General features: G+C 41.8%; 1 protein-coding gene across 1 annotated transcript in view; it reads left to right on the top strand.

Moving 5' to 3' along the window:
• The window catches only part of LOC109972654 (integrin alpha-3-like), a 48,970-nt gene that overhangs the window by 4,125 nt on the left and 25,133 nt on the right, over window positions 1-19,712 (top strand). Inside the window, exons 4-16 of the mRNA XM_020621663.1 lie at window positions 6,279-6,406; window positions 7,276-7,361; window positions 9,466-9,602; window positions 10,666-10,772; window positions 10,875-10,967; window positions 11,998-12,057; window positions 12,148-12,301; window positions 13,549-13,742; window positions 13,829-13,896; window positions 14,149-14,282; window positions 14,831-14,908; window positions 14,978-15,045; window positions 19,143-19,279. Of these exons, the coding sequence (XP_020477319.1) occupies window positions 6,279-6,406; window positions 7,276-7,361; window positions 9,466-9,602; window positions 10,666-10,772; window positions 10,875-10,967; window positions 11,998-12,057; window positions 12,148-12,301; window positions 13,549-13,742; window positions 13,829-13,896; window positions 14,149-14,282; window positions 14,831-14,908; window positions 14,978-15,045; window positions 19,143-19,279 (1,444 nt within the window). The remainder of the gene's footprint in view (window positions 1-6,278; window positions 6,407-7,275; window positions 7,362-9,465; window positions 9,603-10,665; window positions 10,773-10,874; window positions 10,968-11,997; window positions 12,058-12,147; window positions 12,302-13,548; window positions 13,743-13,828; window positions 13,897-14,148; window positions 14,283-14,830; window positions 14,909-14,977; window positions 15,046-19,142; window positions 19,280-19,712) is intronic.

Below are 19,712 nucleotides of genomic sequence, written 5' to 3'. Positions count from 1 at the left end.
TCTACAATGGAATGGTTCACAAATAAACATATCCAGGTGTTAGAATGGCCAAGTCAAAGTCCAGACCTGAATCCAATCGTGAATCTGTGGAAAGAACTGAAAACTGCTGTTCACAAACGCTCTCCATCCAACCTCACTGAGCTCGAGCTGTTTTGCAAGGCGGAATGGGCAAAAATTTCAGTCTCTTGATGTGCAAAACTGTTAGAGACATACCCCAAGCGACTTACAGCTGTAATCGCAGCAAAAGGTGGCGCTACAAAGTATTAACTTAAGGGGGCTGAATAATTTTGCACGCCCAATTTTTCAGTTTTTTATTTGTTAAAAAAGTTTGAAATATCCAATAAATTTTGTTCCACTTCATGATTGTGTCCCACTTGTTGTTGATTCTTCACAAAAAATTACAGTTTTATATCTTTATGTTTGAAGCCTGAAATGTGGCAAAAGGTCGCAAAGTTCAAGGGGGCCGAATACTTTCGCAAGGCACTGTAAGTAAACTGTCTGAAGTTTTAGTGAATTAACCAAAAAACATTTATAAAACTCCCCCAAAAAATAGAAGGTAAAAATATTAATAAAGTATACAACAGAAATGAATAATATCAGTAAAATCCCTGAAAAATATTGGCAAAATGTGTAAAATATATAAAATTGTTAATAAAAATCTCAATTAAAACATTCCTTAAAAATTAGCAACTTAACTGAAAAAATGTGAGAAAAATGATCTAAAGATTGTTACCACTTCCACAGGTGAATGTTTTAGTCGGTGTTTGTTTGTTGGTATTTTTGTTTGTTAACCACAGTGATGAACAGATTTGGATGAAATGTGTTGGAGAGGTGGGGTACGGCCCACAGGACACCTAATTAGATTTTGGTGCTGATCGTCTCATAATTTGGACATGGTAATATTTTAAATGATTCTTCCCCACTGTGAGTGCTGGGAAGGCTGCTGACTGTATGTGAGCCCCCTTGTGGCCAAGGTGCGCTGCTGAGCCTCCAAGCACATATGGAGACAAAGCCCTGGGTCAGCAACAGCTGGCCATTCATTGTCGATGGAGACCGAATGCTGTCGCTCAGCCCACCCCACTGTGTGAGACAGGAACTGGAGGAGCCCAACAAGGCCACGGCCCACAGCTGGGGAGACATCTACTCTATGCAGCGACAGCTGGGCAAGAGCCTGATGACAGAAGTTTGGAGCCAGGCTGAAAGCTGTTCTCAGTTTCATCCATAGGACTGGGATTACGCCACTTTGTTAAGGTGTGATGTGTTTTCAAACAACAATTTAGAACTTGTTCCGACATGATGTGAGTGCTCATTATCTGACCAAGCTAGCTCTGTTACCATGTGGTTCATTGCACAGCAGGACGTTGCTGTTCCAACTGCACATTATAGCTGCGTTTCCACTGTCGGAGCCTAACGTGCTTCCCTTGACCGACATGGGTTGACGCCAACAGTCCTGCTTTGCTTTTCCACTGTGTGGGTTTTTGTTTAGAGGAGGGAGGAGCTGCATTCCTCTCACTCTCCCAGCTGAGCAGAGGACATGAAGGATCCCTCTACCGTGCACCAATCAGCCAGTAACAGAGGCTGGATGAGCAGTTTATCAACAGCTGTTGAACAAGCAGAACACAGACTTGCAGAAATGTGACGTCTTCACTGCTTTGCCCGCAGTCCTCTCACTGAAGTCCTCGTTTGACCTCTAAACCAACACGTGGACGTCTGTCATGTCTGTTGTTTTTGTTGAATAACTTTCAAACTAATGAGGATATCGGCGTCATTCCACATGCCAGCAGTAGGTCTTCAATCAATCATAGTGTGAGGGCCACACTATCGTGCTAATATTGCTGTTATGGCATTATGGGCACACTGAGTCGCTTTTGGCGGAGGCCTGCATTCTCTGAGTGCTGACTGGTTCAACCTCTTTTCTTCAGTTCAGTGACCTCAGTTACCAGTTTGTACTGTAAAAGTATTTCAAAAGCTATAGCTGGTTACTTTGCACTATGAGAGTCCTCACAAAGATAGGAGCATAAATGTGAGTGTGTCTGCATGCTGTAGTGTAATAATGTGCAGCATGTAGGTAGGTAGGTAGGTAGGTAGAACTTTATTGATCCCACAGTGGGGAAATTCCAGTGTTCCAGCAGCAATAAAGGCCAAAACATGACACCATAAGAATAAACACCCCACACATATCTTGAGAAAAAAAGATCCAGGTACCCGAAAAACCAAACAAAAATTTAGTATTTCAGAGACAATCAAGAACAAGAATAGACCTCCAGCAGTTTGTCCCTGAGACACAAGACAAAAAAAGAATAGTACTGAGGAATCAAGAAAACAACCAGAGTGTTTATTTGTCATATGCACAGTTAGGAAACATGTTTCCCTGTACAATGAAATTCTTACTTTGCCGTCCACATGAATGCCACAAAATACAAATGAAATATAAAGTAGATAAATAAGTAACACAAAATATAAGGCACTTTAAGCAGCGGAGATGCAGCAATATAATAGAAAAAAAATATACAAGAATATAACAGAACGTATGCTGCATGGGAGCAGCATGTGCAGCAGTCAACAGTCAATGTGCAATTATGCATGTGCAAACTGAGAATGTAAACAGTACATCACGTATTTCCTGGTAATAAACGCCTCAGCTGTTTAGTCCCTCATAATTTCACCTATCTTATCACTGCAGTGATGTGTTGTACAGTCTGATTGCTGTGGGGAGGAACAACCTACGGTAACACTCCTTCTTACACTGGGGATGTAACAGTCTTGTGCTAAAAGAACTGTTCAGAGCCTCTACTGTGTGGTGCAGGGGATGGGAGGGGTCATGTATGATGGATGTTAGTTTTACCAGCATCCTTCTGTCCACCACCTCCTCGATGGAATCCAGAGAGCAGTCCAGGACAGACCCAGCTCTCTTAACCAGCTTGTTTAGTCTCTTCCTGTCCCTGACCATGCTACCTCCTGCCCAACCCACAACAGCATAAAAAACTGCAGATGCCACCACAGAATCATAAAATGTCCAAAGGAGTGCCCCCCTCACACCAAAGGACCTCAGTCTCCTCAACAAGTGAAGGCGGCTCTGGCCCTTCCTGTACAGGGCATCTGTGTTGTTGGTCCAATCCAGCGTATTGTTGAGGTGGACACCCAGGTATTTAAAGGTGTCCACAATCTCAATATCTGAGCCCTGAAAGCTCACAGCTCAGTGAGTGCTGGTGATTTCCGCCGGGGGTCAATCACCATCTCTTTTGTGCTTTGTAAATGAAAAATACTGTAATCCCATTACACAAGAGCAGTTCACACAGACAGTAACACACACAAACACACAGCCTGAGTCAGGTGAATGCCCTGCAGTGTTAATAATGTGTCTGGATTCTCTACATCATGTCCATGAGCAGAGAGCTTTGAAGAAGATCCAGGAGTCATGTGGAGGTCTTTGAAGCCCTGATGGACACTCAGAGTTCAGTGTTTATTTGTCATATGAACAGTTAGGAAACGTGTTTCCCTGTACAATGAAATTCTTACTTTGCCGTCCACATGAATGTCACACAATACAAATGAAATATAAAGTAGATGAGTAATAACACAAAATCTAAGGCACTTTAAGCAGCAAATGCAGCAATATAATAAAAATATATCAGAATATAACAGAGAATGTATGCTGCATGGGAGCAGCATGTGCAGCAGAGTCATTGTGCAATTATGCATGTGCAAACTGAGAATGTAAACAGTACATCACGTATTTTCTGGTAGTAAACTCCTCAGCTGTTTAGGAGTCTGATGGCGGAGGGAAAGAAAGAGTCCCAAAAGCAGTGTTGGGAGTCCTTGAGCATGTTTTAGAGTCAGAGAAAAATCCTGGCATTCCTTGTCTTTTCCTAAAATCTTACCAATAGAGGAGCAAAACATGTAGAGTTTGTCCTGATGCTGGCACTCAAGGAAAGATGGAAAAGTCATGGAAAAGTAATTTCATTCACAGACCTGTGATGGTGGTGACTCGTATCGTGTCCTGTTGGTGCAGACTGATAAACACGAATGTTCACTGTCCCTGTGGAGCATCAGTATCAGGTCAGTCAGCATGATTCCCAGCAGCTGCTCATGTTTATGAGCTGTGATGTTGTCATGGAGTCAGTCAGCTTTATTCAATACTAGGTTCCATGTAGTCCCATTAGAGGCAGACTAAGCAGTGAGCAGTGCTGTGTGACAACTGTCACTGGATCCCTGTGAGATTGAAGGAAACTTAGAAACTGCAGGATTCTCAGACAGGTTCTGCAGCCTCTTCTCCTCTGGTTTCTGAGTGGGTTTATGGAGGTTTATTCTGGGTGGACATCAAGTGGAAGTCGCACTCGATCAGATCAACATGTGGCTGATGTCTGTGTTTACATATCTCACTGAGTTAGGACTGAGGAGGAGGATGACCACCTTTAGAGGATCTTCATTGGCCACAGCACTGGAGTCACTCAGAGGTCACCAGCTGTCTGTCTCCACTGTCACCACAACAACCATCTCTTTGTGACATCTAATTGGATTGGATGCTAATGGACCATGTTTCCTTGGGGAAGTCAGAGGTCAGGAAGTCACCCATCTGACACCTGCCCCTCTGTGACTGGTCAAACTGAAATAAATAGACCTGGTCAACAACTAAGATTGGGGAGGCTTTAGAGGTCCTTGAGGATGTCTGTGCAGAATCTCAGTCATCCAGGTCATAGTAAACTGAAAAATACAAGTCCTTGAGGATGTTTTATTGACCTTGAGAAGCTTCCAAAAGATTCTAGGTAGGTTTTTGAGGTCCCTGAGGAGGTACTGAGAGTCCTTGAGAAAGTGGTATGAGTCATTGGAGACTCAAACCCCAAACCTTCAGGCATGTTTGCCAGAAGGTTTGGGGAAAAGTTTTATTGTCTAAAAATGGTGCCAGGGAATGTTCCAGGTGTCCTCTAGTAACTTCTAAAGGTCATTGAGGAGGTTGCACAAAATGTCAAACTAATCTGTTTCTAAGTTTCATGGAGAGCTCGTCAAGCCCTAAAACAATTCCCATATTTTCTGAACTTTGGTGCCTCTGTTTGATCCCAGGCAGAGAAATGAGAGCTCTCTCTGAGATCTCAGTCTGGTCTCATCCCAGCCAAACTCATGCATCTCATGCTGAGCTCGGGGGTGGGTTCATTTCGGCAATATCCTTATCTGAGTTCTCCCAGTGGGTTGACTATGTTTCTTTCAGTACTACTGTTCATGGTCACATGGTCCTGTTGTATATTCCTTTTTGTTGTGTGTGTTGCAGCAGTGTACCTGTTTATTATGTCACACTGTACCATATTGGACTAGTTGTGCGTACTTGCTATAACTGCTGTAGTAATTCATGCCCTGCTCTCTTGTTGTGTTATTGTGTTGTCCCACATGATGCTTCCTGTGGCTCTGCCAAATTCAAAGGGGGCTGCAGATGATAGAGCAACTCTGTCACTGTTTCCTGCCACCCCAGTGCTCGCCACACAATATGGCTATACATGCAGTATGTATAGACTCACATGTTGCTTTGGTACTTCTCATTTTCTTCTCCAAGGGAGGAAAAGTAGCCATTCTTACCACTGAGCTGAGTTTAGTCATCTCCCTTATGTCTCCAGAACAGACTCCTGTTGCTCATTGTCCCGTCTCACCTGGTTCTCCTAGTGAATTTTAGGAGAAGCATCAAAAACACATTAGACAAAACAGAAACTGAAATGAGGCTGAATTTAGAATCGTGGTTTTGCCTCCAGAGCTGTAGAAGAGGAAGCTATGAGCAGTAAAACCTTCAAATTTTCATTACGTTTTCCCCCGTCTGAGCTTTGTATAGACTTTTTAGTCACTCCCTCTTCTGCAGTGGTTTAATGGCATCGCCTGGAGAATCAGCTCCACCGGGCATTGATCTCAGCTCAGTCACACAGCAGGAGGGTATGAAGACGAGACTGCAGCCAGGTTTTCTGTAAATTCAGTTAAAATCTCAGCTCCATTTGGATGAAGCCTGTTTATCAGCTGCAGACGCTTCTTCAGGAGAACGAAGAATTACATTAAAGCAAATGAGACGCCGTCCTCTGTCCTTCGTCTCTCATTGTCTGTTTCCTGTCCTCCATCACTCTGTGTGTGTGTGTGTGTGTGTGTGTGTGTGTGTGTGTGTGTGTGTGTGTCCTTGAGACTCTCTTCCCTGAGTCTGTGTCCTTGAAGACCTTCCAGGGAGCCTTGAAGGATCTCCAGGATGTGGCACCTTGTTCTTCTGGTATCAAAACCTCTCACCTGTGTCACACGTCTTATTCTGTCAGGTTATTGATCGGAGCACCAAGGGACAAGGCGGAGCCCAATGTTCCAGCCAATCGAACAGGTGGAGTGTACAGCTGCCCAATCACTGCTGACCAATCGGAATGCAGCAGGATGGAGCTCATAGATCCAGGTGAGACTCACCTTTAGCTTATTTCTTTATTTGCTCACAGGAATCGGGATGGTGCAACGGATTCAGGTTCAGGCGACGTCTGTCCATCAGCGTTTTTCTGGACTGGTTGATTTCTTACTCCTAAAAGCTTGGCACAGTTAAAATACTTTCTAAACAGCGACACTGTGGCCGCCATTTTGGTACAGGGAAGCCTCCTAACACATGTACTGTGTATGTCTAAAGGTAGGAGGTCTATCCACAGTTAAAATCATCATAACTCCCTGAATCTACTGACTGATTTTCCAGCTGTTTGCTTAGTTGTAAATGCAGAAATGTAGTTACAAAACAAAGGTTTCTGAAGGTTCAAAATTAATTTTTAATGACATTTATAGTAAAATATTTCAATTTTTCATATTTACATTGTCACAGTAAATAAAACCACTTTTTATAACTAACAACAATTTTGTAAACTTTTTTGTGAAATGTTATTTATTGCTTGGTTTTGACTTTTCTGTCATTCCAACATCCAAAAGCAGCACAGACATATGGTGTTTCCTGCTGCAGTATGGCGGCAGCAGTTTCACAGATCACAGCGTGACGTCCACATGTCTCTGTTGGTAACCTGCTCCTGTAGTCCGAGCTCACGGTTACTGTGGACACATCTGCCATCATGTTTCTGCCTGATGTTATCTCTCTCCTGGTGCATTATGGGTAGGGCTCTCTGTCTCTGGGCTTTTATCTGCTGCTGCTAAACACACTTGGACAGGATAAAGCCTCATGGCCAGTCAGAGGGCTTCATTTTTAAAGTGATGCCGTAAAAAAAATGAAAATCACAAAACTGTACAGCTGCTGAGGGATATTACCCAACAATTGTCCTGTTACTGTTTCAGACCTGAACCTGTCTGAGAACCTGATTGAAGACATGTGGCTAGGCGTCTCAGTCGCCAGTCAGGGCCGACCTGGGGGGAGGGTACTGGTGAGTCTGTGTTGTCATTGGCTAATCAAGCTGTCACTATTAAACATTTTTCATTGTTCATGTACTTTCAGTGTTCTGGGACTTTAAAGGGTCAGTTCACCCAAAACTTAATCTCATATTTTCCCAGTTCTCTTTAATGGTGTCTGACCACACTCAAATTAAACTCCACTAAATGGCACTGCACTGGGGTGGAAAGAAAAAAAGCATTTCTTTAACTGGTCAGACACCAGAAGGAAGAGGGAGAATATTTTCTTTGTCATTTGGGTGAACTGTGCCTTTAGAGACTTCTTCTATTCTTATAGTTTGTTTTTCCTCCATTGAGCTTTTCTCCTGATCCCCCGTGAGATTAAACGATTGACTGGTTAAAACTAAATTAATAAAACACCTGACTGATGACCAGGGTTGGGAGGGTTACTTTAAACTTGTATTCCAATACAATTACATATTGCAATGCTCTATACTATGGTGTTAACTAGTCCTCCCTCACTCGTCTTCAAATGCTGCTGCTCGTCTTTTGACAAGTAAGAAATTTGAGCATATACCCCCAGTACTGGCTTCTCTCCACTGGCTTCCAGTCTGTTTCAGAATTGACTTTAAGTTATTCATTTTTGTTTTTAAGGCTCTTAATGGTTTGACCCCATCTTACCTCACTGAATTAGTGCATTGGCACAAACCTACCAGGTCCCTCAGATCTTCAAGCCACTTTCTTTTAGAGGTTCCTAGGACCAGATATAAACGCTGGGGTGACTGTGCTTTTACTGTTGCAGCCCCTAAAATATGGAATAGTCCACCTTTTAATGTTAGGTCAGCTACTGACCTCAGTACTTTTAAATCCTTGCTTAAAACATATTTATTTGGCTTGGCTTTTAATACACAGTAGGGCCTGATGCATTCCTTTTAATCTAATTTATTGAACGTATGTTAACTGTGTCTGTTATTGTGCTGTTTTATTTTTATTTGCACTGATCTTATTTATTCTATTTTAGTCATTGATTGTGATTTTATTCTGCCATGTAAAGTACTTTGGTCAGCTGGGTGTTGTTTTTAAAGTGCTATATAAATAAATTTGATTTGATTTGCCTGTTAAAAAAAATATTTTCAGTAAGTATCGCAATATTAAATCAGAATCAGAATCAGCTTTATTGGCCAGGTGTGTTGGACCCACGAGGAATTTGACTCAGGTACAGCGGCTCTGAATGTGTTTGTACATGTCCTTATGTACGGCAGCGCTCAAGTAAACCTTATACGGCTGAGAACAGAAAGGAAAGAAAGTAATGTGCAAACAAGCAAAAGGAATTTGCATTGGTAAAAAACACACACACACACGCACACACACAGTCTAGATGGATCTAAAGCAACATGACTTGATCACTTTCCGTTACTTTTGGTTCACCCCAATACCAAATATGGACATAAAGATGTAAATTCAGGCAGTAGGACTACACAGCATCTTTGACAAAGCAAACATAAGGTGAACAGACAGTGCTTTGTTTTATTATATGGATTAAGAGCTTCCTCGCAGCATCCACTGTATGTTTTAAAAGAGCAGATGGCTTATGATTAGGTTTATTAATAGTCTGTCCAGCTGTTCCTTTCTTTGTGTGGATAATGTGCTTTTAGATTAATAGCAATGACATTAATTATGTGCATTTAATTTAAATGTACGTTATTAAGTAGGTTAAATACTTTATTCATTAACTGACAGTAGTTCTCTAACTTACTAAATGATAAAATAAATAACTCACTGACTGACTAATTACCTCGCTAACTAACCGATCATCTAACTAAACAATCTACAAATTGTAGTAGTTGACTGACTGAATAACTTTCTCTTCTCTGACAAAGTAAAAGTAACTCAGTGATGTCACTGTGACTTACAGGTGACTGTCAAATAATCATGTTGTATCAGAGATGTATTTGATTAGTAAACCTGCTCCAATTACAGTCCAAAGTTGTGTTAAATGTTGGTACCATGTAGACTAATAATGGTTTACGCACTGGCCTAGTGTATCATCTGAACCTTTGGGCAAGCTACTCAGACTGTCTTAACTAACTGTCCAACTAACTAGCTAGCTAAGTAACTAGTTGTGTCATCCCTCTCCAGGCGTGTGGTCATCGATTCGTTAAATTCTTCGGACCACTTTATCTCAGGAGCATGATTGGCCGTTGTTATCTCCGTGGAAACGACCTGCAATATGACGACACTGACTTCAACTGGCAGAAACCAGATGAGCCCTGCAAGTAGGTCACTAGCCCCCGATTGTAACTCTCGTGTAATTCACAGACGTCAGTCTCTGAGGCTGAGAAATGTTCCTCAAACAGCCACCACAGGCTGGCTCTAAAAAGGAGTCAGTCCCCACAGACTCCAATGTTAAAATTCCCACATTTACAGTAGAAATGAATGTTTACAGCCTGGTACAAAAACAGTTTTGGTCTCTGCTTAGAGTGACAGGCGGGAGGGTCCCGCCAGAAGCTGCGACTGAGCTTCACTCACACTCCACCTCTTTGCCCTTTTTTGGGTTAACTGGATTTTGGTGGACTGAAGCTCTCCCAAGATGGCAACAGCCAGACTTGAGCTTCCGAACTGCTCTTTGGGTGATGTCATAGAGGGTTTGTCCATCTTTTATATGCAGTCAGTGGCATTACCTACACTCGAGTCACAGAGATAATCTTCCTTGAGTGTCGCTGAACATTTTATCCCTGTACCGTTATTTCATAATACTCACCCGGATCCTCATAAACTGACCCAGGAAAAGTATAAATTTTGTCAGTTTTTTTGGGTGACAGAGTTTGCTTTTCAGAAAAGTAATGCTGGCACCTGGAAATGACATTGTTAGTCTCGCCTTTTTTTTTCTTGACAGTCTTTTTTTTTTTGTGTGAAAGTCATGAAGTCACTTTCACACAAAGCAGGAGTAATGCCGCTGTCTTTGTTCATAAGAGACAAATGGATATAACTGCGAAAATGATTAAAATTATATTTTTCTGGACTGGACTGGATTATTTTTAATTCCGCATTTTTAGAAAAGTTTAATGAATCAAGAAATAACTCCAGAATCTGGGTGTGTCTTATGAAGTCACAGTACAGGGTTAAAGCATTAGCCAAATTTTAATTCTGAACATTCAGGGAAGATTATCTCTGTGACTCAAGTGTAATACATGAGAGTAACAAGCGGGGGCTAGGAGGTAACATGACAGATGTCACATGACACCTCTGGTTTTAGACAGAGGCCACCTGATCTTGTCCACCTAGCAGTCAGGACCAGTCCACTTCCCGTTTCCTGCAAAGCTGTGTTTCTGTGTTTAGTTTCCAGAGTAAGGTCAGTGGCGAGGCCATGTGTAACATGGGCATTTCAGCCTCCATCACTCAGACTGAAATCATCGTCGGCTCACCTGGAAGCTATGAATGGCAAGGTGAGATTCTATTCTGATCTGTTTTACTCTACTTATCAGAGGTTTCTCACCTGCACAGTTTCTGCTGTGAACACAGTTGTGTGATTTCTGTGTGCGTTGTAGGAAATGTCCACATCTCCTGGATGAACCCAAATGACATCATTGATACCAAGAAGACATCCTTGTCCAACATGGAGCTCAGACACATTTATATGGGTGAACTGTCCCTTTATATGACTTGGTGTGACTTCCGCTGCCTGAGAATATCATTATCTCTGGTGCTGCTAATGAAGACACTTGTGATCAAGGCATAGTACTGAAACAGCTTTTAAAGGTTACTAATAATATTCTTTTATCCCTTGATGCTGGGGAGAGCATCCTCTTGCTACTCTAAGACCTCACTGCAGCTTTTGATAAAGTGGGCCATGAAATTTTATTTCAGCTTGCACAGTGTATTGGGTTGCAAAGTGCTCTGGTCTTATCGGACAGATAGGAGCTTCAAAGTCCATATTGGACCATGCTCCTCCTCCCCTGCCCCACTAACTTATGGTGTTAGCCAGGGGTCTGTCCTTGGACCACTTCTCTTTACCTTGGTCATGCTACATCTGGGGTCCATACTGAGGAAATAAGGGTTTTGATTTCATTTCTGTGCTGATGACATACAAATCTATTTACCACTGAAAGCAAAAAGTGGCACTCCACCTCTCTCTTTATTTAACTCTCTAGGTAACATCAAGTTGTTGTTACTTACACTCAAACTATTAAATGGCATGGCCCCACCTCACATCAGGCCCCTGGTCAAGGAGCTCTCCTAAATCAGTGAACACTTTCTTGTTAGAGGTCCTAGGGTCAAACATTATCATTGGGGTGACCGTGCTTTTTCTGTAGCGTTCCTGAGCCTCTGGAACTCCCTACCCATGAATGTTAGATGTGTCTCGGACCTGTCAGAGTTTAAATCCGCATTAAAAACCTGTTTGTCTTGGCCTGTGGTTCTTAGTGGAGTTTACCCATTTTGTTATTGTCTGCGACTGAGATCGTCTTGTTTCTTATTTTATCTTGTTTCATTTTTGTTTTATTATTCTTTTTTTTGGTTCATTTATTTATTTGTACTTGTGAAGTACTTTGGTCAGCATGTCATTGTTTTAAAGTACCGCATAAATAAATTTTGATTTGATTTGATGTGAACTAATCGTGTGACTGACAGTTAATGTTAACATTAAATGTGTGTGTGTGTGTGTGTGTTCAGGATATTCAGTGACTCAGTCCCGTCGTCTTCTCTCTGAGCATGAAGAAACCGTAGTAACAGGTGATGGAGTATAAATGATCCAATCAGTTAACATCTGGACTGATGTATTACTGTACTGATCACAGTATTAATTTCTGTATTGATGAACAGGAGCTCCCAAAGACTGTAAAGACGATGCACGAGGTTCTGTGATGATCTTGACAAAACAGCCTCAAAAGCTGACAATTAGCCAGACTCTGCGTGGTGAACAGACGGGCTCATACTTCGGTAACGCTGTGGCAACCACCGACCTCAACAACGACGGGTAATGGATGATTTTCAGATCATATGACTCACACCGAGGCCACATGTCTAGGTCACCAATGTTGTTTACTCTTCCTGATCCATATGGTCCAGATGAACTGAAGTGTTCAACAGTCAGCAGCTCCATAACTCACCTGGCATTTCACGCCAAGTTGTCAGTTTATTAGGTACACCTTGCTAAAACTAATGCATTCTAATAAACAGAACTAAAAACAACAGAAATATCTCTCAGTGTAACTCGGTCCAGTTGAACAGCAGCACAGACTGCAGCCTTGTGACCACACAGGTGAAGCAGCACCTCTGTGAAACAGGGTGAACACAAACTGAACATCATCACCTTCATGGAGGAGGGTTCACTGCAGCAATTTTGGGTTAGACCGTCTTAGTTTGAACTGGGTGTTCCTAATAAACTGGACACTGAGTGTTTAATTTGACAGATAAAAAACATTTTGATATTTGTAATTTTGTGATACCGCAGTAGAAAAGTGTCTTAATACGACCGTGGGCCTATGACAGTATCTACGAGGATATTACATGTGGCTATTTCACTAGTATAACTGTGTTCAGGTTGCAGAGTTTGAAACAAACATAGCAGATGCTCCTTTGTCGACTTTTACAGCTGTTGTGTGGCAGCATTTCAGTTTTCCTGTTTCAAGAAATGACACAAGTGGAAAGGAAACTGACAAATGCTGAACAATTTGTAGATACTTACTTTAGTCTATTCAGTTGAAAAAGTGTACCACAGTACAAACTGTTCAGTCATTTGGTGACAGTGACAATTCATGCCATGATTTTGCACATGCTTATGTCCTGGCTGGCTACTTTTAATAAATAAGGAAAGCAGGGCACTTCAACTTAAAAAAAAAACATACAAAAAAATTGTTGATTTGTTATTTAGTAGTGGGCATTTTTGTCATCTTGTCATCTTCTTTAAATATCGTAATAAATATCTAGTGTACTTTTATTGTGGCAATATTGTACCGTGAGTTTTTGGTGTCCTTACATCCCTACTTTTGAGGTTTTCACATTTGATGGTTTCAGGTTCTTTCCACTCAGTTGCAGAGCAGCAGATAAGGACTTACGTTTTCAAATCATAATCACTGATGCATTTATAGATAAAGTTATACACTAAGTTTTATGTGAATAATTCAGGACAAAGCTCTCGTGTAAAAACAGATGCTCTGAAGCCATATAATATGTCCTATAACCAAAAATGCAAACCTCCGATTTACTTCTTCTGTCCTGCAGCTGGAACGACCTGCTGGTGGGCGCGCCGTTCTACTTTGATCGTCAGCAGGAGCTGGGTGGGGCAGTTTACGTCTACATGAATACAGGAGGAGGGTTTGATGCTCAGCCCAGCGTGGTGCTGAGGGGACCGGCTGGATCTGCATTCGGTATGGCTGTTTCTGCCGCTGGAGACCTGAATCAAGATGGCTTCCAGGGTGAGGACACACTGTTACACTGGTGTTCATATTTAACAATCAATAATCAAGAACAGTAGTGATTTGAGGTTCTTGCTGTCTTTCAGACTTTGCAGTCGGAGCTCCCTTCCTTGAAACTGGAAGTGTGATGATTTGGACCGGGAACAGCGGCGGGGCTTGGCTGACCCGAGCCAGGGCCTACATATATTTGTCTTTCTATCCTCGTGAGGACACTCATTGACATAATGCATCCCCTAGCCCCCTATCCTAACCTAGACCTGATTCTGACATGAACCTTAAAATCAGATCTGAACCCCTCAAACAGCTCTTTGAAGCCATGAGGCCTAGACAATATGTCCTCACAGTGATGGTTATAAATAGACAGGGGTCACCATACAAGCCTGTAACCCCTCTCTTGTCTCTGCAGGTGATCCAGGGCAGCAGTGTCTCTCCTGGGTTCAGGACTTTCGGGTACTCTCTGGCTGCAGGTCAGGATGTTGATGGCAACAAATATCCAGACCTGCTGGTTGGTTCTCTGGATGACACCGTTGCTCTGCTCAGGTACATCAAACCTGTACCTGCCTACAGAATATTTTACTGTCCACTGGTGGAAAGTAGCTTGGTACATTTACAGTTTAAAGATACCTGTACTCAAAGCTGGATCACCAACCAGGCTAACCAGTTTACCCCATATCAGCTGTTTCTGTATAATTAGATTAACCACAAGTTTGTTAGAAATGTATCACTACATGCGTCCTTCATCCTTTATGTTGTGGCTCTGGTCCTGTTTTCATCATTAATATCATTTATTAACCAATTCATCATCCAGTGAGTAAAATCAGAAATTAGTGAACAATGTCCATCCTTATTCCCAGTGAACAAGCAAACATATTGTTGTCTAGTTGTGTCCTGTGTGTGTGACCACCACCGACTTCATACGAACTTCATACAGTCTTAGTGAAACACGTAAATCAACATGTTGTTCACCTGTTGGCCATTCATCTCAGTCTCTGCCTCAGACGAACGCGCTATTTATCTTTGAACCTGTGACTGCACTGTCTTATGACTGATGATACAGTGATTGATTGGTTGGTTGATTGATTCTCCAGAACCCGTCCAGTCATCCACCTCAATAAAACCCTCCGTGTTTCCCCGGACATCGTAGACCTGAAGAGCTGCGACTTCTGGTGAGGTTCAAACCTGTGATCTGCTAACAGGCTAACAGCTAACAGGCTGACCCAGTGTGTGTGTGTCAGTCTTCAGGTGGAGGTGTGTTTCTCCTACATCTTCAGCACCAGAGAAAAAAGCGACAGAGACAATATCAGTGAGTAAACAACATATGATGAGTAAATTCACTGTCAATGAATGACTTTTGACTGATAGTGTTATAGTTTTTATTGTTTATTTTGTTATTGGTCTTATTTATTTAGTGGCTATGTTAGCCCTGCTAATTGAGTCAGGTTTGATAAGTATAGTTCTGTATTCTGTTTTTAACTTTTCTAGTCACGGCTCTCTGTAAATTGCTGGATGCCTGTATTTTCTCTGGGATTAACATAGGATCTGTTTATTATTTGTCCTGTGCCTCTCAATTATTGTTGACTAATTCCTATTGACAGGGATCTTTGCTGAAGCTCACATGCTGCCCTAACACTTGTAGTGCTTATGAGGACACACTGCTCGAGTCTCTTTATGGTCATGACTCTTTAATTACCAGCAACCAGCTTCCTGTGTGTGTGGTTATATGGCTCTTTTAAATAAATAAACACACTGGGACTGAGGACATTTCTGCACTAGGAGGACATTTCTAGACTGAGGATGTTGTCCGATCCTCACCCCTTCAAAGGCCTATTTAAGGGTTCAGCCTTGGTTTTAGGGTTAGGGTTATGTCTGGTTCGGTCTACAGCCTGACACGACAGACAAAGGGTGTCAGAACGGCCAAACAGCATCAGACACGACAGTCGATCTTTTTATCTCATATAGGGTGTCATAGTAAACGACAACCGATGCTCCATCTGGAATGCCTCACAACGTCCAAACACAAAATCTAGAATTCCAGAATTTCTTTTGAACATCTACAAAGAGGTGGGCTGACACTGACCAACAGGAGCACAGATTCTGTTCACACACTTCTGGCATATTGGACTGAACCATACAGCTAATTTTAGCACAGTGACTTTCACAGTCAGCCTTGTAAAGTAGCTAGCCTACAGGGCTAGCTAGCTAGTTTTTGGTTTTACTACTGGCATAAAGCACACCCTACTGGATAGACAACACACTGGCTAACCGCCCTCTTCATGCAAACAACAGACACTCGAGCTTTCTTCTCTTTTTAAATAAAAAAAAGTATATATATGCTTTTCCAAACACAAGCAGCCAGTATCACACACAGCACATCTGTGTTTACATTCTCATGGTCCCTGGCAGCTCCAAGTGAACAACATTAGGCTGTGATCTGTCAGGTACCAACATGTAGTCTGTCATATCCCTCGTCCAAGAATGTACGAATCTATAATTGTGTAATCCGACATAGTGACCACCGTATCAGGCAAAGGAATCGTGTAGTCTGAACCAGGCATTAGAGGTAGGGTCACGGTGAGATATTTAGTTGTAATGGTTGGGGTTAGGGGATGTGTTATGTTAATGTGGATCCTCACAAAGGACAAACTTGTGTGTGCAGTATCTTAGGTTATTAGTTGACTTAATTAATTGACAGGCCAAAGTCATCAGTTAATGGCTGTTAATCAACAAAGTGACTCTCACAGACAGGTTAGATGACATCACGCCGTGTCCTTGTATGTCCTGTCCTCTCCTGTTTTTCTGAATAACAAATCACATTACAGACAAATATTATTACATCTGAGATGCACACAGCAACACACACACTCATTCCTCTGGGAGCTCTGTGTCCTGCTTCTCCTGTTAATTCTTGACCAATCACAGACAAGGTTTCACTGTTGCTATGACACCAAGCAGCAATGGGATCAGCTGGTCAGAAGAATAGACTGTATGGCTCTTTATTTTATCTTGGATGTAATATTTAATATACATTTAATATTTGACAAAGTATTCTGATGGCACTGTTTCACTGATGGAGACAGAACATAGTGCTGGACCGGAGGTGTTTGCTGCAAAAACTCTCATTTCTCCCCCAGTGTCAAGAAAACTAAAGAAATGCTGTTGGCCGGTTTCATACAGAAAGACTTTGGCTTAGATCTAACTAATCGTCAGACTTTAGATTGATGTCTAATTTTATCTGTTTCACAAAGCTGATTAGCTCTTGACTCCACCCCACCTCCACTAATTAGATATGAATTCTGGGTAAATAATGGTTAACTTCAAACACGGCTGTCGAAGCAAACCGCTCACTCGGCAGAAAACTGTGGGTGAAATAAACAGTTAACCAACGGTATATTTTACTAGGACAAATCAATGAGTGTAAACACAAAATTTTAAAAACCGACCTGGACAAAAATGCAACCACCATCAATAGTATTAATCTGATAGTATCATCAACATTCAAAAAAGATAAAAATGTGGTACAAGATGCCAAAAACAATCCCAAAGTAGGAGGAGAACCAAAGGAAACTACTGAGACATCACGAAAATTGTGCTGAAAATTAACGGCGATGGATAGGAAAGCAGAGTTTGTGGGATCAGCATGGCCAGGGACGCTTCGCCGAGTGCAGCCATTGACAACAGCCCACCGAGCTGAAATGGAGAGACAGAGGAGGAACATGACAGCTAACAGGTGGGTGGGCACAGGTAGCATTGGGATTACTACGTGTTTATATGTCTAAAGTTTGTCAAAAGAAAATGTTTATGCCTTGTGGTGATTATTTTGGTATGCTAATGCTAACTCAGCTCAATACAACACTGGAACACCGGTACCTTGCTAGCTAGCTAATGATTTAGTGTTAACCCAAGATAACGAGAAGTTACACCACAAAAGCTAGTGTTATATTGTGGGCTGCAAAATAAAGTAGTGTTTTTCATCTTTTGTTGTATCAGCATTTTATTCCCAAAATGGAATGGCAGTGGGAGAGCACTGGGAGCCAGTGGGGCCAGCAGGCGGCCAGAGAGAAAAGGGGACTGCAGATAGAGCACGGGTCTGCTGCTCCCTGCTGGAGGATACAAATGTAACTGTCAATGGTTCTTAATAAACTGAACAGAGATTTACAAATATGAGTCATGTTTTTCTCCTTTTTGTTAGTTGATGCTATGGGACAACAGTGTCTCCAGTTGTTTTATGCAAACAAAATACTTCCATTTGAAGTAGGAAGTCCAAATTTCAGAGGTCTCAGATAAAAATTTAAACTGGAACATCCACTGAAGTGGGAATTCCTACTCAGAAAGTCAGAGGAACCACACCAACCCCAACTTTAAAATCCAAGATGGCTGCACCATGCATCAACGGTTGTGAAAGCCTCAGTTATTAGCACAACAGTCATACAAACACTACTATCCAACCTTTGCCTGTTGTTTGTTGTTTGTATGTGCTGACACCACACAATGCCTTGTTATAAACTAGTATTGCTAAAAGTGGCTAGCAACAGCAAACCCTTTGTGTACTGGGAAGTGGCCAACTCAGGTGTGATGTCATTCTCAGCTCCAACTTCCGACCTTCAAGGAAAATGGAATGCACCATTAGTTCTGCGTTATCCTGGGGGTAGGGTGGCTAACTTTTAGGCTTAAGATAAGTCGTCTTTATTTTTGTGAAATGGTACAACTTGCATTAGGCCAGCCAATGGATTTGTGAAACTGGATTTCAGGACTACACTGCTCACTAGCACAACCAGCAACCAGCACTCTCACATTCAGGTTCCTGAGGAAAACGAATACCTTGGATTTTACACTGACAACAGACTGAAGTGGAACTATCACACTCTTTGTCTGTTTTATTTTTAAAGAAAAGTAAAGATACCCAGCAACATTGTCTCAGTGATATTTGCTGACCCCCTGTCCTATAAAAAAACTTTGCTGCTCTGCACACAACAGCCCCTTTTCATTTACCTTTAGTTTCTCCCATTAGGCTGTCTCCTTCACAAAGAATTTCTTTATTTATCTTAATTATCCCACTGTTGCCCTCTGTAACATGAGTTGCAGTAGTGGGGGTTCAGTCCACAAGCTATCTTGTAAAGTGCACAAACAGATTGAATCACCATGTGCCCCCTGAGTTGGTTCTGCTCAAAACTAGTGAGAATAAAATGATCTTCATTCCTTTGTTTTGCTGTTCCTGTATACACTTAGCACTCTTTTCAGTTCATTGCCCTTTGTGGACTTGTAAATGTTATTAAAATGTCTTATTTCTGCATTTTTACACATGAAATCTGTTTTTACCTGATGTTGCTGACATTTCCTACATAAATGTGCAGTGTGTGCTGAATGCTATCATTAATGTTTGTTTCCGCCTTTGTCTCTCAGCCATCCACTTCACTGTTGCCGCCGACATCACCAGTATCAAGTCCCGCCTCCATTTCCATGACAACAGGCAGAGTGTGTATGCAGGTTATTTGTCGATGCCGAAAACACAGTGCAAAACCCTGAGGGCCGGACTGATGGTGAGACACACATCTAACAGTGACCTCTACAGGCTGCAGTGTGCATTACCACAACATCTGTCCTGACAGTGGCATTACAAGAAAAATCAGGGAGTTAATAAAATCTAAAGGGTTCATCTTCTGGAGAGCAGGAGCTTTACTGATGATCTGTAGATTTTGATTTATTTGACAAATATTTGATTTGATTTGATTTGATTTATTCTTTCAAGCATGTAAAGACAGTTGATATGTCAACACACATAATTTTACACATATCCAACAAATGCTAATCCAATATCAATGTGCTTATACCTAGTACATGCTTGAATGGAGTAGGAAGAAGTCAGACTTATCCAGTCCTACCCCATGACATCATCTTACCATCACTGATTTGCAAGTATCTCTACATAAATAATTCTCTTCTACACCACACAAGTAATATACTAAAAAAATT

The sequence above is a fragment of the Monopterus albus genome, unplaced genomic scaffold (assembly GCF_001952655.1).
Source record: "Monopterus albus unplaced genomic scaffold, M_albus_1.0 scaffold265.1, whole genome shotgun sequence".
Classification (NCBI taxonomy): domain Eukaryota; kingdom Metazoa; phylum Chordata; class Actinopteri; order Synbranchiformes; family Synbranchidae; genus Monopterus; species Monopterus albus.
Note: the sequence above shows the minus strand (reverse complement) of the source record. Positions and strands in the feature narration are given on the sequence as shown.